Source organism: Heteronotia binoei, chromosome 10, assembly GCF_032191835.1.
Source record: "Heteronotia binoei isolate CCM8104 ecotype False Entrance Well chromosome 10, APGP_CSIRO_Hbin_v1, whole genome shotgun sequence".
Lineage (NCBI taxonomy): Eukaryota > Metazoa > Chordata > Lepidosauria > Squamata > Gekkonidae > Heteronotia > Heteronotia binoei.
The window spans coordinates 50,599,875-50,626,833 of record NC_083232.1 but is presented as its reverse complement, the minus strand read 5'-3'; the positions used below and the strand labels follow the sequence as shown (position 1 = coordinate 50,626,833).

Sequence of the window (26,959 nt, the reverse complement as noted above, 5' to 3'; positions counted from 1 at the left end):
AGCTGCTGTGGCAGCTGCTCAGATAACTAATTCTCACAAGCTCAGACATTGTTGGGAGGGGTGGATAAAATTTTGTAAGCTTTCAGATCAACAAAGCTGGGGATCTCCCCCAAATCTGGGGAAATGTCAGTGTGGGCCCAATCTGCATATTTAGATATCTGCAATTGGCCCACTTTTGGCTATTAAATATGTATATATTTGTTATGATTGTAATTTACCTTTTGTGTTTGTTTTTTCCCAAAAGCCGCACAAGCAGCAGAATCTATTTCAAATCAAGAACAATTGGTCTCTGGAGACAGTGAAGAGGTAGAACCAAAATGTGAAGGGGACAAAATGGAAGAAATCATTTTCAAGCAGATACCTGTACCATCATCTCCAGCTGACAGTCTCTCTAAAGAAACTAATTTAACAGATACTGCTATTGCAAAAGCTCATGAATCGGAGGAGTAAGTGGAGTCTAGCTGGGGAATCCAAACTTTTAAAAAGTTGTAGTCTTTACTCCAGTGTTGTGAAACATTAAGTTCATAGGATGCAGTTATGCTCACCCAGTCACAAATGTTGTGATTCAACATATGGCAACTTGTTTGTCCAGTATAATTGTGTCACATAAATCCTAGATTCTGAGGACAAGAGATTAACCATCTGGTCAAAATCAGAATTCCCTATCCAATTGTCCTTGTAGCAACACTGAGCAGCATAGACTTTCAAATATATGTGGATAATAGAGGCATATGCTAGCAAAATGAAACCTCACGTGTTAAATTGAAATAACTTGTGTCTTAAAGGGTTTCACTATTAAAATAACATAAATGAAGTAAATTAAATGATATGGCACTGTAACATCTAAAAAGTAAACACTACACTCTTGGAATTTCAGCTACATATTGAAAATAAGTTTTGCTATTTTCTTCTTATTCTGTTTTTGTTAAACAAATCCTGATAATCCATGTTAGCTCAACAGAATTTTTACTTTGTTAAAACAATGTTACATTTTAAACAAACACTGAAGTGATATTATCCAATAATATAGCTACATTTTGCAGAAGATGGAAAACAGACAAATGTGACTTGATATTCTAGAAGAATATCACTATGCATCGTGATCTGTCTGTAACTGAACTAGAAATTTCTTCCTTAAGCCCTTTCTGTACACATAAGCAAGAACAGCAGTAGCATTATACTGGCATACCAGTAGCTTCGGAGTATTTGTTTTGCTTCACCCTAATGCTTAACTACCAGCTGAGGGCTCAGAAACTGCATTCAATCAGTAGCCATTGCTTCCCAGTACTGTTGTGGGAAGAGAATCTTAAATGCTGAAATAATAAACTGAAGATTTGTTGTTCTGCAATACCTTTAAAAGTTATAACAAAAATGTTTAACAAAAATGATAGTGAAAGAGGTTCTTACAACACAGCTTCCTGATGAAACTTTCAGTTATCTGAATGTTATTGTCAGTTTCTCTGCCACCTTTTCTGGCTTGGTGCCAAGACGTTTTTCTTCAGATGTGGTCACTGTATCCCAGTTAACAGTAGAGTACTTCACTATGGAACGATTCATTGCCCTCACAAAGACAGCATCTTCTGGATTTTCAAATGGAATTCTTAAAGAAAGAGCAAATTACAGGAGAACTTTCTATACACTGAAGTAACTTAAAGTAACTGCTGACATTAAATTGTGAATATTTTGATACAAAATCATGTAGCACCATAATGAAATAAAGCAAAGTCTCTTCAAAAAACACAAGTGCCACCATCACAGTGGATTAGTTTCTCCCATCTAAATACTTGTGCTTTTAAAATGCTTAAACCTCTTTAAGAATTCAAATTTTATGTTTTTAAGAAAACCACTACAAGTCTATTTAATAGGTAATTCAGTAACAAAACAAACCAATATAATTTATGTTTGCTAAGCAAGAACATTCTTATACTTTGTGAATGTTGCTGCACCTGTAACCAACCACTGCTAGTATACAAGCTTGGGAGTTGTGGAAACCTTAGGTATACGTTTGTGCATGTTAGGCAACTATGATATAATAAATTTGGGTTCTTAAAAAAGCATTGGGCTGAAGAAACAGGACTATGAGCTCTGCTCATGGAAGCCTTATTAACGTCCCTCTTCCTGCTTAAGCCCCCTGAAAAACCTACTTGTCAGAGAACCCTCTGGAAAATATGGGATATGACATGAGGATTTGGATTGGGAAGCAGCAGAAATCACACATGCTTGTGGAACTTTGTAGCTGTGGAAACTATGTTTCTATTTCTGAACTAAACATACTGTTTTAGGGCTTACACTACATGCTTGTCTCATATTCTTCATCTATGTAAAGCCCAAGAAAGATCAAGATGGGTAGCCATTTTTGTCTGTAAAAGCAGAAAAGAGCAAGAGTCAAGTTGTGCCTTAAAGACTAACAAATTTTTGACAGAGTATGAGCTTTTGTGAGCAGTGACTCATACCCTGCCACAAATTTTGTTATAATCTTTAAGGTGCAAGTGTAAAGCTCAATAAATCATCATTATGTAATTTTATTTAAAACATTTATACGACCTTTCCACACAGCTTATGAAAACAATTAAAACATAGGAAGGAAGAGCAGTGAGGAAAGTCCAGATGACACAGGGAGGAACAGATGGATCTCCCAGGAGAAAGAATTCCATAGTTTTAGTACCATAACTGAGGCCTTTTTGGGAGTTGCCACCCATTTAGCCTCAGACAGCTGTGGCATCCAAAGAAAGGCCCCTAAAGATGACTGCAGTCATGTTGGTTTATATAGCAGTAGATGGTTCTTGGGTGTGAACTTGCTGATATGATTCTAATCTCCCCCCCCCCCCCGCTTTTCGTTAAGAAAAATATTTCATTACAGATATAAGAAGGAAAAAAACATGCTTCTGATCTTTATATATAACTATTTCCTTAGCTTTTGGCTAAGATCAAGTGTAGTACTAGATTTAACATACAGAAATTAAGAGAAAGATGATCCAGCTACTTACTTAACCAAGTGATTTCCAAATTCACAACCTAAAACAAGTATAGAACAAGTTCTTAAAACTAATATATAATTTTAGTCAAGAGACACAGAATATTAAACTAACAGTCAATTTTTGCCAGTTACAAATAAAAGTTAACAATGTGACTTGAATTTCTTCTGATCAATACTCATACAATTCCATGAGTTTTCCTCTTTTGTTAAAGCAAATGCTTTTTTTCCCTGATCAAGTATGTCAACTACAAGACAGAGGAGCACTGAGTAGATGTATTCATTTCTAAAGAAATTTGTGCATTAAGATGGTCTTTGGATGGGTCTCATAGCAGTCACTGGGGAACAACTGGAGGTGGGGACAAAAACCTCACAAATTTCCCCCGCCCTCTTGGAATAAAAAAAGACAGCTATGTTTATGTACTGTACTTATAAATATTTTTTCAAGGCTCTTAGGCTCAAATAGCTAACTACTGAAAGTCCTGAAAACATAAGAATACTTAAATTTTAGTAAATGCATTAAAAACTGTAACTTGTATCCAAAGTCCCCGAGGTGGCCACAAGGGTTTTATAATGTATGAACTGGCCTCCAGTCGTCCAAAAGGTGCCCTGTCAAGCCCAGAAGGTTCAAAAGTATATATTGTTCTGGTGAGGTCTCTGTCCTGCAAAAGGGGGGAGTGGGGTGCACGTAAGCTGAAATTCACATAGATGTGCTCTAGGACTGACGGTGGTGGAAAGTGCCGTCAAGACACAGCTGACTGTTGGTGACCCTGTAAAGTTTTCAATGCAAGAGATATTCAGAGGTGGTTTGCCACTGCCTGTCTCTACTTAGTGACCTTGGACTTTCTTGGTGGTCTCCCAGCCAAATAGTAATCAGGGCCAACCCTGTGCAGTTTCTGAGACTGAGCTATCCTGGGCTAGCCTGACCTGCATCTAGAATCCACAGCAACTTATTTAACAAACACAAAGTTGATATGTCATTAAATTTAAATATCATAGCAAACTCTCAACAGTTCTGCACAAAGTTGAGCAATTACAGATTCTATAAATTGAAGCCACTTAGTACAGGTAGGAGTAAGAAATAACTATTCAGAGGTATTATTTTCCCAGATTACTACTGTAAATACCTGGAGGCAAGCGCAACACTTTGGTTGATGACCAGCTTTTACTAAATGGGGCCTTAGGCAATAGTGGTACATCTGTTCTCTTCCCAAATCCTATAGATTGAAGAACAAGGGTCTTTTGGTGGTTGTAAATATTCAGAGCCAATGATCTTTCTTTAATGGTTATTTCTGTAAAATATAAACAGATTGTGTTCTCTGTAAATTTAACTATCTGCTTATATAATGGAGAAAATCATCACTATCTCTCAACACATTTCTCAGCCTACCAACTGGAATAAGATATGGCACAGATCCATTTAGACATAAAGAAGTTGGAAAATGGAGCTTAATAAAAATCAGATGTAAAAGTGTCAATTGTTACATATTCTATTACTAGATTAACAATCCAAAATTCAACAGCAGTTCAGTAAATGATTACTGATAAAGATTGTATATATTTGCTCAGTGCATCTGAACTGAAAGATAAATACGAGCAACTGAGTTAGAACAAGCAGCTATGACAGATGCTCTTTAAAGGTAGTATAGTCTTTTAATAGAGGTATGAGAATGAATTAGAATGAATGACACTAATACTGATCGGTAGTAATATCTAAACAAGTATGCATCTTGCGTATCACAGTACATCTTAGTAATATCTGTTTTGTAATGCTAAAAGACAATTCCTGTGAGAACATTTGAAAGGCATGTCTCTGCAGACTGTATGATTTACAGTCAGGAGCCTAATGGCTTCAATGAAGGCTTGCAGCTGCAATTCAGAAACCTGCTTCTGAAGCACCCAGTGCCTCAACTGTATTTTCCCCAATCAGACCTATGATCTTTTTCTTTGAGTAGCAGGCTTCCCATGCTACATTAAAAACCTCTTTTGTAACTCTAAGTAGTCTACAATTGTGATATTGCTAGTCTGGTTACAAGGAGAGGGTTTCCTATGTGAAAGGGTTTGTTTAAGGTATCTGTTACTTTTTAAATCCTATCTATCCTCCTTTTTAAATCTGTCTATCCTAAACATAATATATGATTCTCCCATTTTATCTTCACAAGAATTCTGTGAGGGAGAGAAAGTGTGACTGGCCAAAGGGAACAAAGCAAACTTCATGGCACAACAGGGGATTTCAATCTGGACTTTGCAGATCATAGTCTGATACTCATAACTACTAGACTACATGGGTTCTCTTCATTCAGGTACAGTGAAAAGGCGGTACATAAATATTCTAAATAAATATGCTAGATGGCCTGCCTTGACACCAGTGAATATAAATGATGGAAAAATTAAACAGCTGTTTATAAAGATCATACAAACCCTAAAAAACCAACCTAGAATCCAACCAATTAAGCACTAATTTGCTCTCACTAATTTCCAAAGGAGACTTTATACAAAATTAACTCTTTACCATGGAATTTAAAAGACCGAGAGGTGCTTAATATTAAGAAGATTGTATTTTTACATATTTCCCTGCCAATTAAAACTAAGAATTAATGGGTACTCTTAATTTTTCTGATTAAACCAACAAATGTGTACTCTACTCCATAAAAAGATCAAGAGACCTTTAAGATACATTGGGCTATGGGTTACAGACAAGTTTACAAATAATAAAATTTGCTACTGCAACCAAGCAACGACTGAAAGCCTCATGGCCAAATCCAGTCTCACCACATACCAAGCATCTTAATTTGCACACAAGTAGTAGAAGAAAGTGGTGTCAGTATTGAAATAAATCACAGATGTTAGGCACTTGGGGAGAGGTGCTGACCCACTGTTCCTCACTTCTGGAAAACTAGTTGAAAGAGTTCATGTTTTGAGACCACACATTGATACCTCATTTTGATAAAAACAGCTAGGAAAGGGAAGATTCTTAGCCCAACACTAGAAGAAGCGCTTCACTAAGTGTTGTACAAAAATGTCTGCTTTTTCAGGTTTTGTCAACATGAGAAGGCTCATTTTAATGCTTTTAAAATAAGTTACCAAAAAAGCTCAGTCTGTAAAACATACATTTTAAAAGAAAACTAAATTTTTGACTCATCTTTAGGAAATCTATTTTAGAATGAACTCTCATACCCTGGCTAGTTAAGTGCAATTATAACAGATAACTTATTTCAGCTTGTGTAGTGTGTTTGTTGAGATCTGCACAATTTGAAGATAATACCTGTTTAATTTGCACATAGATTTTTAAAGTTAAGTCCAAATAACTGTATACCATAAATTAAATTTTGTAAGAGACACCTTTATTTACAAAATTAATAAGATTAACTTTTGTTACTTACTACATCTTTAAAAAATATGCACATATTTTTCTTGCTTTACTGACCATAACTCCAATAACTACTCTGCTTCCACATGTATGTATGTAACTGATCTTTTTGTTCATGAAGAAAATAAAAGCAATTTATACCTTTCCTATCAAGCAACAGAACTGTAGGAAGGTGGTATATTACATAAAGACGGTATCTGCAATCTTGTGCCAGAGGGTTTTTAAACAGATCTGCAGGAAATGAAACAAAGAAACCAACTGAGCTAAACTTTGCAAAATAATAATCCATATTTCAATGGATAGTATTTAGTTATTAGAGAACTTGAGTGATTTTTATCTGCAAAACACCTCACAAAACTTTTCTGTGGGTTACAGTATGTTGCAGCTCTGAATTATCAGGAGAAATACTACTTTATTACCTGAGTCAAAGTTCAGTTGTACAGATGCAATGGTTGTGGTGAGGTGAACTCACTTCACTATTAACAATGACACAATGTATATATGGATGAGGTCTTCCTAATGTTCAGTTGTGTTCCTCATGTTTTCCTCCACTTGTATTCAAAGCAGTCCTATTTTCAAATCCATATCACTGCTTGCAGTTATTCCATAAACCAAGGAAACCTGGTTATACAAAGAACCCTAGCCAATTCCAACCATCGTACTTACTAGGCCAAGCTTCTAGATCACAGTCATGGTCCACATAGAGGATGGTACATTATCCCAGCATGGATGTAGCCAATGGTTGTAGCTGGGGTGTGTGTGTGGCACCTTGTTTTGAATTTCTGACACCCTCCACCCCAATCTTCCCTTCATCTATCATTTTAAAGAAACACTGCACCATCACTGTGCTGGCCGAAGCCGCCTTTCCTTCATCAGCTGGCAGGGAGAGGGAGGGAACCTAGGGCCACAGCACGGCCCTTGCTCCCCCTCCCCCAACTGCTGGGGCTTGGTGGAGGGTCACCGCCCTGCCTGCTTCTGTCAGCCTGCAGAAAAGGCAGGCAGGTGAGCTCAGGTGACAATGGGATCAGCCAAGCCCGAAGCAATTTTCTCCTTCCTTCTGCTCACCCCTTACAGGACACAGCAAGAAGCAGGAAATGTAAAGAACGGTGTAGAGTTTTCATGTTAGGTAATTTAATTTAATTTTAATTAATCACTTTTATTAATGTGCTCCCCTCAAAAAATCTCTGGCTACAGGACTGTGCCAAAGCATGTATAACAATGGCTGGATCTTCTTTTCCCAGTATGACTATACATGGCAAAGCAGCCTAAGCTGGTAAGAGGTTTGTCACTGACCCATCCCAAAGTCTGAGAGCTCTGCCTACAACCTGCTGGGTTGTTCCATAAGACTTAAACCAAATTACATCACTTCCTTCTCTTTATGTTACCAAGACCAGTTTAATAAGACAGAAAGTTTTTCAATTCAATGCTAAGTCACAGTACATTTAACACCTAATGCTTGAAACAACATTATTATTAGCAATCTGTTTTAATAATAGCAATGTGTATGTATCATCTGTCTATAATGTGATGCTCCTGAAAAGTAGTTCAACATGGAACATCTGCATTTATATCCACCTTTAAAAAAACAGTTCCTTTTGTGAATTCTCTTGTTATTGTAATTCATTTCATTTTAGAGAACCACAAGATGGCAGTAGTAGAAAGATCACTGCTTTTACAGCTCTAAAACAGCAGTCCTATCTTCTCTACAAATAGTGCTAATGCTGAACAGTGCATAGAGTTTCTAATTTCACACAGAAATATATATATATATATATATATATATATATATATATATATATATATATATATATATATATATATATATATATAGTATATTATTACATGTAAAATATTAGATGATTTACCATTTTATCCGGGCAGCTAGATTGCTCCGGGTTAAAAACAAATAGGTAAAAAGTAATTCAAATATGGCATGTTCACACAGAGATTTGCATTTTAATATGTATTTTGCATTTAATTAACTGTACTGAAGTTTAGCATTGTATGTTCTTTGGGTGTCTTCAGCAAAGAGATGACTCTGAAATATTAAAACCCAGTACTATTGAATACAATGTGAAGTTTACTTGCTGTTCAGTAAACCCCAATTAAATGAAATTATTTTCCAGCATCTCAAATAGTTATCATTTTTCCATACTCATTGGGTAATGTCCATTCATCATGGTAAGCTGCTAGTTGGTGGATTTTACAAGGATAACTTAAGTTCATTACTGTAAAATCTGTTTTCAAGACAATCACTATCAGCTGATGATGAGTCTTCTAATGTCAAGGCATAACTAACGAGTGTAAAGTTATTCAAAGCTGTATTGTGAAAACAAGAAAGGGAATAGTTTGAATGGCACATTATCTTTATACACTTGACTTGTTTTCAGCTTGGCTCAGCTTCAGTTTCAAGTCACCTTTATACTTCTAGCCATCATTCAGCCTGTTGAATTTATATGTAGTTTAGATGATATTAGACACCTCCATTAATTACTTTACTAAGGCACTAAATTAGTTCCTGCTTCTTAAAAGTTCTGAAAGCCTGGTATGATCTATGAGCACATTCTTTCAGAAGAGACGGCGAAAGATTGCTTACACTTTCACTTTCAATAGGTTAACAGCTTATAATCCTGTTTCCCTGAAGGCAATTTCATACAGCAAAACTTTGTGGCGCCAGCACTGTCTTGTTTATCTTAATATGAAATTTCAGAGTCTCAGGCATTTTCATTCACCCCTTGCTCTCTTCAGTACACTAAAAAATGCCTACACTAGTTAAAACATATATTGGTATGTTTAATTATAGAATCTATTTGCTCAGCAAAAGACCCCTTAAAAAAAAAAAGGTTGTATTTTGACTCCACTTCTTCATCTTAAAAATACTGGATTTCTAAAATGTGTTAGTGGGGTCCTATCATTCGTACAGTATATAGAAAATAAGTTACTTAAAGTCTGTAGACTCATTCCCTTTAGCTCTTTCACAGTTGTTTCCAGGTTCTTCAGCTGGTTGTTATGAAGCATCAGGATCTGCAATGAATGTATATGTCTGAGAACACCTAAAATGATAACAATAATGGATATATTGATGCTTTATTGTATATCGCAAAATATGAAGATAATCTTAAAATCACAAATACAAATTAGGTACTATGACCTGTAAGTAATAAAATCTAAACTGAAAACCATTGAGCCATTATTTCACATTTGGTTAAACCTGAACAGTAATACAACCAGATTAAAATAAGGATTCAGTTTTAAAAAATGAGCAGATATGGACAGCCTAAACTAGCCCCAAATAGCATAGATCATTTATTTATTTCTGTTGATTTATACCCGCCCCTCCCATGAATAGCTCAGGGCAGGAGCACATAAAACCAATATCTAATGAGAACAAAAGAACTGGACCAGAGCCACTCACTAATCAGTTTCTATCCTATCAGTTCTAACAACTGGAACCTCATTATTAGCCTATCGAATACCACTAAAACTCCACTTGTCCTTTTGACATAACAGTGTTCTCCCTAGCTTCAACACTGATCTCATTCAAGTCACCATACCAGCACCCTGAAGACTCATGTCTTCCCAACCAAAATAGTCATCCTTCTCCTGCCACCAAAAAAAAACAAGGTAGGACCAGGTTGTCATCCTGTCTATGAGAAGAAGAAACACTCTTGGTAAATTCAACGTTCTATTCTTACTATGAGGACAGCATCCAATATGGATGTGTCCAAAAGCTGTATGTAGTGGGACTAGCTGCAATCAATAATCCCATAGCTTGATACAGAATTCTGTGACTAAGTTGAACATCAGCTGAGACAGTAGCAACTATTTTGGAATGTTTTACTAAAAGCAGCAGTAAATGACCATGTTGCCATCTTGCAGATGTCTTCCACTGAGGAATTTCTGTTAACAGCTGAAAACACAGCAGTATTTCTAATGGAATGAGTAGCTAATTTCAACAGATACATGCTTACCCTGATGCACTCACATACTGAGCAAAGTTTTGAAGACTCTCTTGCCCATGATAGTCATATGGGACACTGTAAACAGAGAACCTTAATTCCTAAAAAGTATCAGACCTACAGATACAAATGTGTAATGTTCTATGCAGTTCTAGAAAGTGCCAGGCCTTCCCTTCAGGTATTGTTGCTAAAGGCATAAGAAAAAGAGATTTACTTGTGTCCTGTGAAAGACAGTGTCAAATTTTGGAATGAATATTAGATCTATTTTTAGGATAACCTCGTCCTTGCGAAATTTACACAAGGCTTGATCAAATGCATAGAAATTCCAGCTCAGATACCCTCCTCACTGAAGTCACAGACACCAAACAAGAGGACCTTCAATCAGCATCTATAATGGAACTTCTCAAAAAGGTTCAGATGGAGGCTGGGTTAAGGTCTGCACTGTACTATATACAGTTTTTATAAGTGGAGGTGGTGAATTACTGGAGGTTTCAGTAGTGATTTGCTCCATATAAATACTTGAGGAACAGATGTCTAGAGCTATGTCCTTTACTGGCGGCATAATTATCACTAATATGGCCACCTGTCTATAGCTTTTTATTACTAATTTCAGACTAGTTTGCTGGAAGATAAGGACATGAAGCAAGAAACATTCATGTCTGACACAAATTTTATCTTCCACTATCTCACAAATATATTCCATAAGACATCAAATTTGTATTATAGATCATTTCTATGAGGATTTATAGCATGTCACTTCCTCTCGTAAGTCATGTTAGAGGGCTTCACTTTCTGTTGCTACATAGTTAATCCCAGCCATTATAAATCCTAAATACAGGCTGGACCTTGGCTGAAGAGAGTCATAGGTATGAGCCAGTGCTTGTACCAGAAGTTCCACTATTTGAGAAAACCCTGGTCTCCTTGCCCAGTGAAGTGGCATACAAATGAAGTCTCCTTGTTCCTAATTCAATTTCCTTATGATGACTGGGACAAAAGAAAAAGCATACAGCACATCTAATATGCTGGATAACTTGGGACAGGCAGGTACGCTTCTGTCAAGGCTATTGCCATGAAATCTCCACATTAATGGGCTACGATAACAGATTTCAAGGCTTCCATCTTGAATTTCCAATACCCTGCAAACTTGTGTCTAAGTCCAATACTAGGTCCCTAGTCACTTTTTTTGAGGGATTATAAAGCTATTGAATATACTGTATGCTGAAGAATCTTGAAAGGATACTAGCTCTATCACCTGGATGGCAAACAGGTATTCAATGTGTCTTTGCTGTCTTTTATTCAGGTGAGATATCCCAGGAGATGTGACAAACCTGTTGTTTTTACCAAATGACCCCTGGACAGAAATTTTGCTGGCTGGGGTCATCTGATGGTGAGGAAGGCTTTTTTTTCTTTGCCCCCCTCCTCTTTCTTTTTTTCCCTGCAAGTGATGCTCTGTCTGTATTCTTGGTGTTGGGAGGGGGGGGAAGCAACAGTGGGATGGCTTCTAGTGCCCTGGCCCCACTGGTGGACATTCTGGTGCTTTTTGGGCATTGTATGAGGGAATTTTGGACTGGATAGTCCACTGGCCTGATCCAACATGGCTCCTCTTATGTTTATGTTCTTTCTTTCCATGTCTTTCTTTTCTTTTCTTTTCCTTTCCTTCCATTTCATTCTTTTCCTTTCTGTCTTTCCTTCCATTTTTACTGGATGGAACTTTTCTGTTCATCATACAGTTGTTGCATACATAGGAGCTCTGCCAATGAAAAGTTGGCACCCCCAGTTGTAGCCAGGTGGCCTTCTATGAGATTTCTATGTGAGTGAGTGAGAGTAAGAGGTGTGGGGCAGAAAAAGAATATTGGGGATTACTGTGGTATATCTCAACAGCACTGGAAGAGATGGTACTATGAACCTGGCACCATTTTACTGGTCCTGCTTTTAACAGCTGTCTGACACCAAAATTAAACTCCTCCTGTAGATATTAAAAAGGATGAAAGTAGTTCATTGGCTAAGTAGCTGCACAACAGGTTGCTTTTAAAGGCATGGGAAACATAGCCAGTAAAAAGCTGCAAGCCCCTCATAAATATCCTTTTGGGGATAACTGCAGAAAAGCTTGTATGAACTTCATATAACTTGAAATTAATTCATTAATTGCAGTACAATTCTCTGCTACCTTTCACAGCAATTTCCCCATGTTTCAACCAAAGAAAAGTATGAAAAATAGCTGTTGAAAGTTTTTTTTTGAAACCAAGCAAGCTTGGTTGTAGCTTGAGGCAGGGTTCCAGTAGCAACAGCTGAAGGAAAGGCCTACTAAATGTGTCAGCATATTTTGGAGCAGCTTCCAGGGCCCATTGTGGGTGGGACACAGTGTTGGCATTCCTGATGGCAATGGCAACAGCACTCCCAACTGCATACACTGGCCAGTGCTGTTGAGGATGGGATGTGTAGGTGGTGCAGGCAATTGAACATGGGCATTAGGAGTGCTTGGAAGCTGGAGAAGAATACACAAACAGATAGGTGCATGCAAATGTGGGGGTGAAAAGAAAGGACCGCCCAGTTCCCACCCCCATTTTGGCTCAGCATGAGCTTCAGAGAGATTTTTCTGAAACTTAATTTACTTCCTAACAAGAGGCAGGTTTGGGGGCGTACCCTGGAAGTGACATCACAGAAAAGGTGGAGTTTTGGTTCAGTGTGCCCCAGAAGTGACATCACTTGGTTCTCGATACCACAAGAAATGACATAATTCCTGTCTCCCGGCTCCACCCCCAAAGTCTCTTGGCTCCACCCCCAAATTTTAGTGGACCACAAAGGAAAAGTATAAAAATAACCAGGCCATGGGAAAGAAAAGTTTGGGAAACCCTGCTCTAGAGCACTATATTCACACAAAACATTATATAGTTCAGTTCTCTCAACAGTCTTTCAGTCCTTGTTCCAAACATTTCAGAAGTATCTGCAGTCACAGAAATTACAACCAATTTGTTTAAAAGAAACAAAGTTAAGAGAATACCTGCTATACTTCTGATTTCGTTGTTGTTGAGGTACAACTCTCTCAAGCCACAGTTACACTTCAAAAAAGTTAATTTCTCAATCTAAAATGTGAAAATCAGGACAATAGGGTTATGTTTTTGTATTAGTGAGAGCTGTAACTGAATATATTGACTCTGAAGCATCATTCGAAGGTTCCTGCAAAAAATCCAAAATAAGAAATATAAAATGACACAGCAAATAAATGCACAGTATGAAAGCATGCAGTTTTTCACATGTTCAGCAGCAACCTATAAGATACTGATGACCTCTTACAATTTCCGTGCTGGCTAACATGTCTTCAAAAACCATCTTTAAGCTAAGAAGAACCACACAAGGAGGGAGGGACAAGATCCAGGGGAGCCAAGTCAGTCATGAATCATGCTGTATTGAGGAATGCATTTTTAACAATCTTATGCAGTTCTGATTGGAGCTACTAGGGGCATAGATAGGGAAGGCAAAGCACACTAAAGATCTCTGCCTTTCTGTAAAGTTTACTAGGAGGCTGAAGGAAACCTTTAATCCTTAGATCCTGCTAAACCCATCAGCCAAGTCAGCACTGAAGAATACAAGACCAGCCAGGACAAGCTACAGTTAGTGCAGGATGCAACCTCAAAACAATTTCCTGCAGTCTATGGTTTCCTTTCTATTTTAGTTCCACCCAGCCATATCGTACAAAAGGGGAGCCCTGTTAATGTGTGGTAGCAAAAATTGGAAGTACAAACACACACCATTTGTTACATTCCTCCTTTTTTTCACACTTCCTTCCTCCTTCATTTTGTTCCCTTCCTTTCAAGATCTGCCATTGATCTTTCCCCACTTCTAAGTTTTCTCTCCTCCTCTCCACAACTGTTTCTAATCCATCCTCAGGGGTGGCACATACCAGTAGGCTAGGTAGGCAGCTGCCTAGGGCACTACCTCGCCTCAGGGGTGACTGGCAGGCACCCCCTCCCTGTCACCTCCTCACCATTGCCACTGCCCTCCTCCACCCTGCTGCCTACCTGCAGTGGTGGGAATGGGGCACTTGGCGTGGCAGCAGGTGCACTCAAAGCCAGGCTCTAAGCACATGTGCCACCCCACCTACCCCACTCAGCCTTTCAAAGTTGCCAACCAGGATGGACAGGGCCGGCAGCAGGGTTTCTGTAGCGCTGAAGGCAAGTGCAGCGGTAGTAGGCAACACAGCACCGAGCGCCTAAAACCCCGATTTCATGCTTCACAATGAGTTTTGCACTCCAAGTGACAGCTGGAAATGTTTCAAACATGTAAAGAACCACCTTGCTGTCTGTGATTCCAATGGCGTTTGTAGTAACTGGCTCAAAAAAAGCTCTCAACTCCAAACTGTCCGTTTGAATTGGTTGATATTTGTAGAAATACAAAGCATAAAGAGGAGAATGCAGTCAGAATTCCTTTAAATGTCATACTTTCCACTGAATTAGTTGAGAATTTATTTATTTATTTATTTGGGATTTATATCCCGCCCTTCCCGCCCTTCCCACGAATGGCTCAGGGCGGTTTCCAACAATGTGTTTTACTCTCTTCCCTTGAAATCAAAAAGGCTTAAGTGCTGAAGCTGGCAAAACCTGATTGTACAAAGTACATTATTTTAACTGCCAAAATATATTGTAATAAATTTTACATTACATAAACATAAAGATACAAAGCATAAAGAGGAGAATGCAGTCAGAATTCCTTTAAATGTCATACTTTCCACTGAATTAGTTGAGAATTTATTTATTTATTTATTTATTTGGGATTTATATCCCGCCCTTCCCACGAATGGCTCAGGGCGGCTTCCAACAATGTGTTTTACTCTCTTCCCTTGAAATCAAAAAGGCTTAAGTGCTGAAGCTGGCAAAACCTGATTGTACAAAGTACATTATTTTAACTGCCAAAATATATTGTAATAAATTTTACATTACATAAACATAAAGAAATTATATTTAAAAGCTTTACCTTATTATTATTTAGCCACAAATACATTAGTTTATGGAACTGTGATAAATCAGGGACTTCTTTTAATTCCCTGGAAGAAAAATAATGTAAAGTCAGTATTTAACTTCCATTTAAATGTTATACTGTAAAAACTCATATACAAGCTCCACAGAGGATATGCGACTACATTAGAATACAGTAGGCATTTCTGTGACTAAATAGCACTGGGAGTGAATATTATACTTGATGCCAGGACAAAATATTTATTATGTATTTACTTATTTATGTCTTGACTCTCAATACACTCACAAAAAGGCAGTTTCCAATATTTAACAAGTGATACACAAGAGTGATAACCAACACAGATGCTAATGCTAACAATATCTATAATCCCACTAAAATTAATCCTGTTCACCTATATACTGCCTGTATATTGTGATCTTATTAATTTTTGTCCGTTATCAATACTGCTACCTTGGAATATCCAGATATTTGGAAGTTTCCCTACAAAAACTCATCTATTTCACAAGTTTCATTCTTCTAGAAAAACCAGCCTGACTACTCTTATCAGTTGAATTTTAATTTCAAGATAATCAGTTCAGTTTTGGCAATGGAACCTCAATAACTAAACCAATGCTTTAAAGTTTACATGGCCAGGCTCTACACTTGTTACTTTTATGAAGCCTCAATCTGCAATTTATTCAGCAAAAAAAAAAAAGATGTTTAGGACGTACTGGACACCACAGCACTTTTTTAGTAAAGGAATAGGTGAAGTGTCTAAATGCTGGCACTGTAACTCACACATCATATCTCTTAAACATATGCTTTAGGGCAGTCCAGTTATTTTATCTTTTGGGAAGGAAGCAATTATTCACATAAACTCTGCATTAGAATATTTATTAATTTTTGAGAACACTTTTTATTTTAAAACTGTCAGCCTAATGGATGAACAACAAAAATGGACCTCCCCCCCTTACTGTTGCAATATAAATATTACAAAACTGGAAAGTTAAATTCCCACCTCCAGTAATCCAACAGATTGAGGACTTTACAAGTTGATCAGCATTTGAATGTACTGTGTATAGATAACAATTGCATATGGACATATTTTTTAGATATTTGGAAACCTTTTATGGATGCTTATCTGTAGACTTACCACATTGATGTTACTTTTTTATTTCCTTCTGTTTGGAAGCTTGATTTATAATAAAAATCTTACAAATTAAAAAAAAAAACCAGGCTCCATACACTTGGGACAAAATTCTCATTTTTTTCCCTATTTTTTAAATACTGAAATGCTTCAGTCTACAAAAAATAAGGCATCTTGTTACTACTTTCTAGCACACTGTCTCTGTCTCTCCCTTCTAAAAGTTTAAACTCCATTTTAATTGGCTTCATTCTTCCTGTATCTCCAGGCTTTCTCTGCTCCTTTTGATGATATTGCAATCCTCAAACCACCTTAGTCTTGAGCTATTCCAGTGAAATCAATGAAACAGAACTTGAGAAACTCATCTAAGGATTGTACCCAAAGGCACATAATTTGCTCCAAGTAGACTTTAATTCCAATAATATTTTAAAAAGCTTGCCCCTTTATGAAAAGATTTCTAGTCTTTGCACGTCCTTTATAAACTGAACTTTTTAGGCCTCCAGCAGTCCCTTCCTGCTAACTGCTAAACTAATCAATTTCCTGAAGATGACAGCTCTCTGAGCACACTTTCCTATGCTCCTTTTACAGTACTGCAAACTTTAATGCACAGATTTGAGCAGGCTAACATTCTATTCCAGCCAGCAGAACATCAGGTCATACTATAACACCAAGCAATACATCATTGAGACCAATCTACGGTTGCCAACAGGCCTGAAGAGAACGATCCTGTCCCTTTAACAGAGAATTAATGTATGGAAATGGGCAGCTGAAGCTTTTTGACACATTAAATAATATCACTTGGTAAATAACACACCCCATTAAGCCTCTATTAAAGGCACATTTTTCCTCCCATCAGTTGGCCATCCTAGACTGATCAACTGCAACGCCAAAATACCCTGTGTTCTGTCACCAACATTTTAATGAAGACCAATTTATACTTAATGACAGTGCATAGAAGAGCAGCATTAAATCCAATGTACATGGACTGTCAACCAGAAGTGGAACTGTAAAGCAACTGTCAGCAGATATGGAAAGCTAGTTTGGTGCAGTGCAAGGGTATCAAACTCATTTGTTAAATGGGACTTTGTGGGGCCAGGCCATGCGTACCATAAAACGTAATGCCAGGTAGTGGAGATATAAACTTTAGAAAGGATACAGAGAAACACAATTAAAGATATCAGTAACCTAAAATACCAGCATGCTTAAAACCTTTGTGATATTTTGTTTAAAATGGGAAGGCGGGTGGAATAGTGGGATTTGGCAATGTAATTTTAAGAATAAAACATCAAGAAAAAAGCAAAAGGATCACACCAGAAGCTAAAAATATAAAACGCTCTGAGCCTAGGAAAACATGAAATGGCTGAGCACTGCAAGCCTCTCTCCCTCCCCGCTGGTCTACTCAGACTGGCAATGACTCTCCTATGTAATATTCCCCTTTGGCTGTGGGTTCTCAAGTTAGGATACTCACTAGGCACCAGTTCTCAGGTCCATTCAGCAAAGACAAGCTAGCTCAGGGGTGGCCAAAGAGTTGCTCAGGAGTCACATGTGGCTCTTTCACACATATTGTGGGACTCTCGAAGCCCCCACCACCCTGTTGGCTGGCAGTTTGGAGAATGCATTTAAAGTTAAAGATGCTTTCTTTCCATCTCTCCTGCTGACATCTATTTGCCTTCCTTCCTGTTCTCAAACATCTGATGTTCATGTCTTGTGGCTCTTAAATACCTTACGTCTATTCCAGGGGTGGCCAACAGTAGCTCTCCAGATGTTTTTTTGCCTACAGCTCCCATCAGCCCCAGCCATTGGCCATGCTGGCTGGGGCTGATGGAAGCTGTAGGCAAAAAACATCTGGAGAGCTCCCGTTGGCCACCCTTGGTCTATTGAACATATGAAGCTGCCTTATACTGAATCAAACCCCCCTCGGTCCATCAAAGTCAATATTGTCTACACAGACTGGCAGTGGCTCTCCAGAGTCTCAAGCTGAGGTTTTTCATGCCTATTTGCCTGGACCCTTTTTAGTTGGAGATGCCGGGGATTGAACCTGGGACCTTCTGCTTACCAAGCAAATGCTCAACCACTGAGCCACCGTCCTTCCCCCTTCTATGTGGCTCTTGTGTCAAGCAAGTTTGACCACCCCTGAGCTAGCTCAAAGTATCAACCCTTTAATTGTAAGGAGAACTCCAGCAAGCAACAGTTTCAACTGTCCATACAAATGCTGGAAAGTAAAACTACTTGAGCTCCACTCAAAGTTGCAAGGAAAATGTGGAATGGATTTTCATTGCAACTTTGCAAGCCCAGAAGAGCTTCCTGCTGAAGCCAGCAAAGACAAGGCAGAAGGAACTGGGGCCTTGGCAGCTTAGGAGTTTCAAAGATGAGGACAGGAGGGGGGGGGGGGAGAAAAGAGCTGCAGTTAAAGCCCTAGATGGGTTAGTTCTGGCCCACAGGCCATAAATTTGACACCCTTGGTGTAGTGTTTAAGAACACAGACTCTAATCTGGGAGAACCATGTTTGATTACCCACTTCTCCACATGCAGCTGCAGGTGTGACCCTGGGTCAGTCACAAGTTCTCATAGAGCTGTTCTCTCAAGAGCAGTTCTTGAAAGAGCTCTCTCGGTTCCACCTACCTTACAGGGTGTCTGTTGTTGGGAAAGAAAGGCAAAGGAGACTGTAAACCACTCTGAATGAAGGGCAGGGTATAAATCCAGTCTCCTTCTCTTTCTTCTTCGGAGTCATTCAGTGACAACTGAGCTCTAACCTCTGGAAAAGTCTTTTGTCTAGGCTACTAATCTAATCAGGCCAGTTTATGGTTGCCAACTAGTATTTTCAAAACTAAATCCAGCATCTGGCAGCCAACTTTCCTCTACACTTGCCAAAGTTAGGCAGTCATAAGAACATAAGAACATAAGAGAAGCCATGTTAGATCAGGCCAATGGCCCATCCAGTCCAACATTCTGTGTCACACAGCGGCCAAATATATATATATATATATATATATATATATATATATATATATATATATATGTGTGTATATATATACACACACACACACACACACACACACTGTGGCTAATAGCCACTGATGGACCTCTGCTCCATATTTTTATCTAACCCCTTCTTGAAGGTGGCTATGCTTGTGGACGCCACCACCTCCTGTGGCAGTGAATTCCACATGTTAATCACCCTTTGGGTGAAGAAGTACTTCCTTTTATCCGTTTTAACCTGTCTGCTCAGCAATTTCATCGAATGCCCACGAGTTCTTGTATTGTGAGAAAGGGAGAAAAGTACTTCTTTCTCTACTTTCTCCATCCCATGCATTATCTTGTAAACTTCTATCATGTCACCCCTCAGTCGACGTTTCTCCAAGCTAAAGAGCCCTAAGCGTTTCAACCTTTCTTCATAGGGAAGGTGTTCCAGCCCTTTAATCATTTTAGTTGCCCTTTTCTGAACTTTCTCCAATGCTATAATATCCTTTTTGAGGTGCGGCGACCAGAACTGCACACAGTACTCCAAATGAGACCGCACCATCGATTTATACAGAGGCATTATGATACTGGCTGATTTGTTTTCAATTCCCTTCCTAATAATTCCCAGCATGGCGTTGGCCTTTTTTATTGCAAACGCACACTGTCTTGACATTTTCAGTCAAAAGAGAAGGCAAGAAAGAGAAAAGCTTACAACCTGCTCTTACCCTATGGTGTACATCAGTGAGTCCTTATGTGCACAGTTCTGTGCAGGACTTGACTGTTTTTGGTAACAAGCAAGATAAATTGGGACCTTCTTGCCTGTCACCTCATACAGGATGGGGGTGGGTGGAGGAAAGGACCTACTGGCTGGTTTATCAATGTGGTAAAAGGAAGCTTAAGAATCTGCTCCACTTCTCAAGATGGAAAAGGAAAGGTCCCCTGTGCAAGCACCAGTCGTTTTCGGCTCTGGGGTGACATTGCTTTCACAACGTTTTCACTGCAGACTTTTTACGGGGTGGTTTGCCATTGCTTTCCCCAGTCTTTTACACTTTCCCACCCCCCCCCCCCCAGCAAGCTGGGTATTCATTTTACCGACTTCGGAAGGATGGAAGGCTGAGTCAACCATGGGCCGGCTACCTGAATCCAGCTTCCGCCGGAATCGAACTCAGGTCGTGAGCAGAGAGTTCAGACCACAGTACTGCTGCTTCCTCTATGTATATTTTTATTGTTATTATACTTTATCCGTTTCTTTTCATGGTTTCTGATATCCATAATACATTTTCCCCCAACCCACCCCCCTTAGTCTATACATCCTTTTCTTCTTCCAGCCAGGGGCAAAGGGCTTTAAGCTTCCACAGTACTGCTGCTTTACCACCCCATCTACAAAATTAATTTCATGTGATGTCTGTTTTTCTACCATATTTCTACTATCCTGCCAGAACTAGTTAGGCAGTGGATTCAATATTTTCACACCTTCCAAGCTACCTCAAAACAAAGTAAAGGCATACAGGATGGTTACTAAGCAATATATTATGTCTGATTTTACCCTCCTTTGTCAAAGCCAAGAATGTAAAAAGGGAGACTGTCAATGCTACCCAAAACAGAGTTACATTCTTGTAAACCAATTATTTCTATGGATTTAGAGGGGTGCAACTCTGTGTAGGGTGGCAGAGAGAGAGAAAGAGATCATAACAATGTGATTGCATGGAATGGAGAAATAAAGATTTATGGGCCTGTTTTAAGAATGTGGAGAGAGGAAGCTGAAGAACCTACTGCACACCCTTCTCAAGATGACCCAGCTGCAATAATCTATATGCAGCAGGTGCTATGTAATTTCTGAATGCATTTTAATACTGAAAAGTGATGATACTGAAACGTGATGAAACAAAACAAACTTTTTTCAAAGAAGCAATTTTGATATGACACTACGCACTAATTTGCTAGGTAGGATGATTTTATATTACAATATCCTGAACCATTTCACCAGACTTGTATTTATTTATTTTAGTATATTTCTATTCCGCCCATTCCCTGTAGAGCTCAGGGTGGAGTACAACATATAATAAAAAAATAAAATACAATAAAAATATTTTATGAACAAACAACTCAACAGCACTCAGAAAATTTCCATATCATCACAATATTGCCCAGCCTGGCTGTCTCACATCATGACAAGATGTTAACTCATAAAGAATGGCAGATATTATTCCATTTTATAGCACAGATGACAATGTCGACATGGAAGGCCAACCAGATCAAGAATAGATTATATTAGGATTCTGCTAAATCTTAAGAACTGTGCTAATCCCATAAAATGAAAAATTTATGTGAGACTTGTCTTCAAAAAACTTGAAGCAAAGGAGTGTTCTGGTTTCCAGTACTATAGAAATGAATCAGTTGGTCATGACTCAATTAGCCTTCTCAGTTGACTCATTCTAAAAGTGTTACTTCAGACTTTGTGGTATGGCTCTATCAAACATAACCTTCCCTTGTAGCAGCAAAATAAATTACCTTTCTCCCAGATACAACTCTGTGACATCATTATCTTTCTTAAAGCCACATATCTTCAATTGATTTTTTAAAACCTGAAAATAGATCATCAACAGGAAATTATACTCATAACCAAACAAAATATATATAGTATACAGTGAAAACACAGGATTTGTTTCTTAGTGTTTCTAAATATACCTATTGCTATTACACTCTAGTTTTTATCTTTGTTCCTTCATTTAACTTCAGCACCTACGTTAGTACATTTTTGTGGGAAAGACAAGCACTCAATGTCCTCGGGCAGAACAGGCTCCCAGAAGATGGGTAAAGAAACTAAGAATTGCTCACCTAGCTCTCAGCTATTAATTCTTTGCTTTCGATGATTGGATAGCCTAAAGGGGTGATATTTTGAAAAAGCTTTACTCCTACATGTCACGTATTCAAACTTTTGTCTATAATCATAAAGCTACAAATATTCTAGACTTTTCAAGTTAATGAATCAGCTACTGGTGTTTGAACATGAGTTTACATTGGTAGAATTTTACTGTGCAGTCACCAAAAACTAACTCATATAACCCCTAAGTGTGAAGCCGGAACATTTCTGTCTAAACTTTTGACAGAAAAGTATAACTGTCCAATTTACCTCAAGATTTGCCATTACGAAATAATCATATTTTTCATAAATGTATTTGAATATGAGCTGGCAACTTAAAAGCCACAAAACTGTATTTGTAGTCAGGATAAAAATACCTGAAGGACCATCTACTATTATTTTCAATTTTTAAAAAACTGTTCTCTTTCCTCATAGTCTCACTTAAACAAACTTCCTGTCAGCATCTGGCAGAACCAATAATCAGCATCTGGCAGAACATAAGACATGCTTCCATAAACTAAGTTCTAGAATGTTTGCTTCACAGGTTCTTTTTCTGTTAAACCAACAGAGTGAATTCTCAAGATAGTTTAGCACTCTTGGGATGAGAACTACATTATAAAATGTTATGATGTTTTACAATGATTACAATCCTATAGTGAGGCATACCTAACTTAATCAACAAAGAATCAGGCTGCTTGTTCAGAAAGCTCACAAGAGGAGAGATTTTTGACTGGGACAAGGATATGTACACCTTTTCTTGTTGTATACCACTGAAGTGTGTGGGAATGAATGAGCTTTTGTGTTTGTAAATTTCTTCCACATTCTTAAATGGAGATCCATGGATCTCATTATCCATAATATGTTGTAAACGGAGATTGTCTAGAATATATATTACAAACATTCTCATATGATTGAGTTGATTTGTTAGAGATGTTGCTGACTTTGGTCCCTTCATTCTGCAGTATTCATGTCAGGGGTGAAGAGATTTTTCCTGCAAGTATAAAATAAACCCAAAACAGTTTGGGACCACATTCTTCCATATGAACTGTCCGTTCATTTTTTCATTATCATCATCATCATCACAGCTTTACTCTGAATGCCAGACATTAAGAAGGCATCAATTTAAGATACAGCCTTCCCTGTGGCACCATGCTTTTGGAATGCTCTCCTAGAAAGTACTGCTGGGGTGATACTATTTATAGTTTTTTGGCATGAAATACATTCAAACTGCCTTTCTCCTGACTGAAGCTTATCATTTGTTATTGCTGTTACTTCTGTTTCATTGCTATTTTTAATGTACTTTACTGTTTTAAAAAATAGTCAAACTGTCTTGGAAATTTACAAGGACGGAAATGCTACTACAACACCTTTAATCTGGTTTTGATCCAGAATAATCATAATTCTACCTTTGAATTTACAAGAAATCCAGTTCATTTTCAATACATTTGGGTTTAGAGCCCCTCAACCTTTAACATTCCTGATATATTCACAATACAGGTAGATAAATGGCAAAGTCATTTGTCAAAGATAAAGTCCCTATTGTTCAACACTTGTTACTTGTGTCTAACACTGCGTTTGGAGAAGGTAATCCACTAAATGATTTAGATAAATCACTCAAATTCAACCTGGATCACCCAGACTAGCCCAGTCTCCTCATATCTCAGAAGCTAAACGCAGAGTAAGCCCTGGCTAGTATTTGAATGGCAGACCACCAAGGAAAACGAGGGTCATGACATGAAGGGAGGCAATGACAAGCCACCTCTGAAGATTGCCTGCCTTGAAAACCCTATAGGGTCACCATAAGTCAACTGTGACTTATGCAACACCAAATGGTGAGCAGCAGAATGGTCTTGGGCTTCAGAGGTGGTCTTGTATTGGGAAAATTTCACTCATAAGTACATGTCTGCTGTACCCTCACTGTATAGCTCTTACCCTGCTCTTTGTCTCTACTTAAAGACAGTTCCCTCTGTAAAATAGAAATAAAAAACCTACAAAGGCAGCAAACTACTTGCAAGTTTTAAAATAGTATTTCAAGTTACTGGATAGAAACAGAAGAAAAAGTGTATGTTGCAGTTTAAATCTCCCTTTTCTACTTAGGAAGTTATGACAGAAAAAGAGAGACTTGGAAAGGGCCTGCTAACGCTTCCCTCTTGTTAGGGTCTAGGATAAAAGAAAAGGAAGAAAAATTCTGTTGCTGAGATACAAAGAACATGAGTTAAGAGTTTTGACTGTTAAATGATGTTGACACTGGCAGAGGGAGAGTCACTTTGTAAAACAAATTGGCCGTGGACTGATTTGTAGCTGTAGAAAAGTTCACACATTACTATGTTGACAGTGTAAACATGATTGAAAGTGCTCACCCATCCTGATGAGTGTTTTGTACAAGTCACGTGCATGTAGTCATGGCCATGCATTAGCCAGGGTCCCAATCAATGCACAAAGACCACATTGATTCTTGTCTGCAAAATTGCATTATACTAAAGATTTCCATTTAGTAGGAAGGTCCATTAACTTATGAACTGTTCACATGCCAATTAGTATTGCCAGCTCCCCACTCAGGCCACCAGTGGGGGATGGGGAATTAAGGTTTCCAGAAACTCCTGGAGATTTGGGGATGTGGCCTGGGGAGGACAGGGACCTCAGTGGGGTACAATGCCATAGAGTTCACCTTCCAATGCACCCATTTTCTTCAGGAAAACTGATCTCTGTAGCCTAAAGAAGAGCTGTAACTTTGGAGTATCCTCAGGTCCCACCTGGGGGTTGGCAACAGGAGTTCCTTTGTTCCAGAGATAATCGCTAATAATATTGAGTGCATTTTCCTTTTATCCTTTCCTTTAATTATTTATATATATATTTCTAATTTTCCGACTCCTTCTTAGCCTTACCAAGCTCATAAAAGGTTTCCTCTCTCCTTCTCCATAACTTATTTTATTTCTCTAAGGAATCTTCGATATACATATAAAGAAATAAACGAGAGCTGTGACACCTCTGATGAAACGGGGGCATTTAGGGGAAGAGATCACTACGAATATGTGAGTCGTGGCTTCTCTTTTTCTTCCCAGTTCTGCCTCTTTCTGAGGAAACTGGCAAAGACAAAGCGAAGTGACTCACAATCCCTGCCAGGGACAGGCGAGAGTCTCTTGCTCTTCCATACTTACCTCCTCACCCTTGAGCCTCCCACCGCCCCCAGAAGTAGCAGCCATATTGGCCTCGCGCTTCCAGGACAACCATCACAGCCTCCCCCCAAAAGGCAGAGAGAAGAGAGAGCCAATCAGGGAGCGAGAAGAGCCGCTGGAACTGCCGAACGTCGAACGTTCCGGGAGCCTCGCTTGTCGCTGCTGAGCTCTGGCGCAGTGGGTGTGGCCGGAGGGCTACGGAATAAAGGAGGTGCGGGGAGAAGCTAATTAGACCGCGTCGTGGCTTTAGCGCCTCTTGCTGCCGCCTCCCGATTTAACTGCAATAGAGTGGATTGATCGTTGGGCAGATTTGCGTTCTTTTCCTTTCTGTCTCAGTTTCTCTTGAGCTGAGCTGGAAGCTGCTTTGTTGCTGACTTTTTCCGTTTCCATTGCAAGATGAAGGATAAAGCGTGGCTCCAGATTTAGCAAGCGTTTATTATATGAAAATAACCAAAAGTATGTGAATCTATAATTAGGGTTGCCAGCCTCCAGGTATGGCCTGGAGATCTCCCAGAATTACAACTGATCTCTCAGAGATCAGTTCTCTGAGAGAAAATGGATGTTTTGGTGGGTGGACTGTATGGTATATTACCCTATTGATAGCCATCCCCTCCCTAAACCCCACCCTCCCGAAGCTCCGCCCCAAAATGTCTGTCCCAGAGTTGGAAACCATCATTTATATTTGCACATGAAGACAAAGGGCTTGATCAAAGACTGCAGTTTTACACACAGGCATGATTAATATCAGGTTAGGCATAGCAGGAGCAAAAAGGTGGATCCCCCTCTCCACACACATTATGATCCGTAAATTGGTTTCCAGTTCTAGATTTGCATTTCCTGATTTCTAGACTCCAGTCTAATCACAAATATTGATACTTAATATTCATAGTACCCCCAAATATGGACCATTTCAACTCATACATCCCTGAAATTAATATGCCCTTAAAGATGCCGTATAGTGCCTGATCCGAAGTATACACTCCAAAGTGGGGTGGCCTCAGGAATCCTTTTGGATTTTGCTGATTAAAAACCAGCTGAAAAATAAGGCAAGAGGGAACCCCCAAAAACGCCCTGAGCCTGCTTCGGCGGGGAGGGCGGAATATAAATAAAAGGTATTATTATTATTATAAAAAAGCATTGGACTATCCCAGCTCATACTTCCCTGAAATCTGGAGATGGTGCTCAACATGGTACTGTAGAAGTGGTACCTAGCACAAAGTCTGGTTTTGCACATAGAATTGCAGAGTGGGGTAACCTCAGGAATTCTATTGTATTGCACTAATAGCTAGTTGAATAAGGGAAAGGTGAAAACTTCAGTATACCTGGGCTACATTCTTGTTTCCGATATGAGGACTCTCTAGACAAGCCAGTTTGGTGTAGTGGTTAAGTGTGCGGACTCTTATCTGGGAGAACCGGGTTTGATTCCCCACTCCTCCACTTGCACCTGCTGGAATGGCCTTGGGTCAGCCATAGCTCTGGCAGAGGTTTTCCTTGAAAGGGCAGCTGCTGTGAGAGCCCTCTCCAGCCCCACCCACCTCACAGGGTGTCTGTTGTGGGGG

The 26,959-nt window shown here is 38.9% G+C and overlaps 2 protein-coding genes across 6 annotated transcripts in view; one reads left to right on the top strand and one right to left on the bottom strand.

Annotated features, from left to right (window-relative positions):
• ANKMY2 (ankyrin repeat and MYND domain containing 2) overlaps positions 1–1,738 on the top strand; it is a 29,832-nt gene extending 28,094 nt beyond the window's left edge. The window contains exon 10 of one of the 3 annotated variants that reach the window (XM_060248594.1): positions 245–1,738. In XM_060248594.1, the coding sequence (XP_060104577.1) occupies positions 245–450 (206 nt within the window). In that variant the 3' untranslated portion in view covers positions 451–1,738. The remainder of the gene's footprint in view (positions 1–244) is intronic. The other 2 variants (XM_060248595.1, XM_060248596.1) reach the window with 2 other exon arrangements.
• On the bottom strand, positions 950–25,599 carry LRRC72 (leucine rich repeat containing 72). 3 transcript variants are annotated; one of them, XM_060248599.1, is made up of 9 exons: positions 25,383–25,599; positions 21,873–21,946; positions 15,275–15,344; positions 13,305–13,386; positions 9,287–9,397; positions 6,486–6,575; positions 4,102–4,266; positions 2,988–3,015; positions 950–1,600 (listed from the first exon to the last, which is right to left on the bottom strand). In XM_060248599.1, the coding sequence occupies exons 1-9, from the start codon at positions 25,425–25,427 to the stop codon at positions 1,435–1,437; spliced, it is 831 nt and encodes a 276-aa protein (XP_060104582.1). In that variant the 5' UTR covers positions 25,428–25,599; the 3' UTR covers positions 950–1,434. The 3 variants fall into 3 exon arrangements, with proteins under 3 accessions (XP_060104582.1, XP_060104583.1, XP_060104584.1); XM_060248600.1 differs by lacking the exon at positions 9,287–9,397 and having other exon boundaries at positions 25,383–25,473; XM_060248601.1 differs by lacking the exon at positions 13,305–13,386 and having other exon boundaries at positions 9,287–9,368; positions 25,383–25,473.
• Positions 25,600–26,959: the final 1,360 nt, after the last annotated feature.

Coding starts and splice junctions, on each gene's coding strand:
- LRRC72 (XM_060248599.1), bottom strand. CDS start 25,427: ATGGCTGCTACTTCTGGGGGCGGTGGGAGGCTCAAGGGTGAGGAG. Junction 9,398..13,304: donor CGAAATCAGAAGTATAGCAG/GTATTCTCTTAA, acceptor TTATCATTTTAG/GTGTTCTCAGACATATACAT. Junction 6,576..9,286: donor AATGAGTCTACAGACTTTAA/GTAACTTATTTT, acceptor CATTTCCTGCAG/ATCTGTTTAAAAACCCTCTG.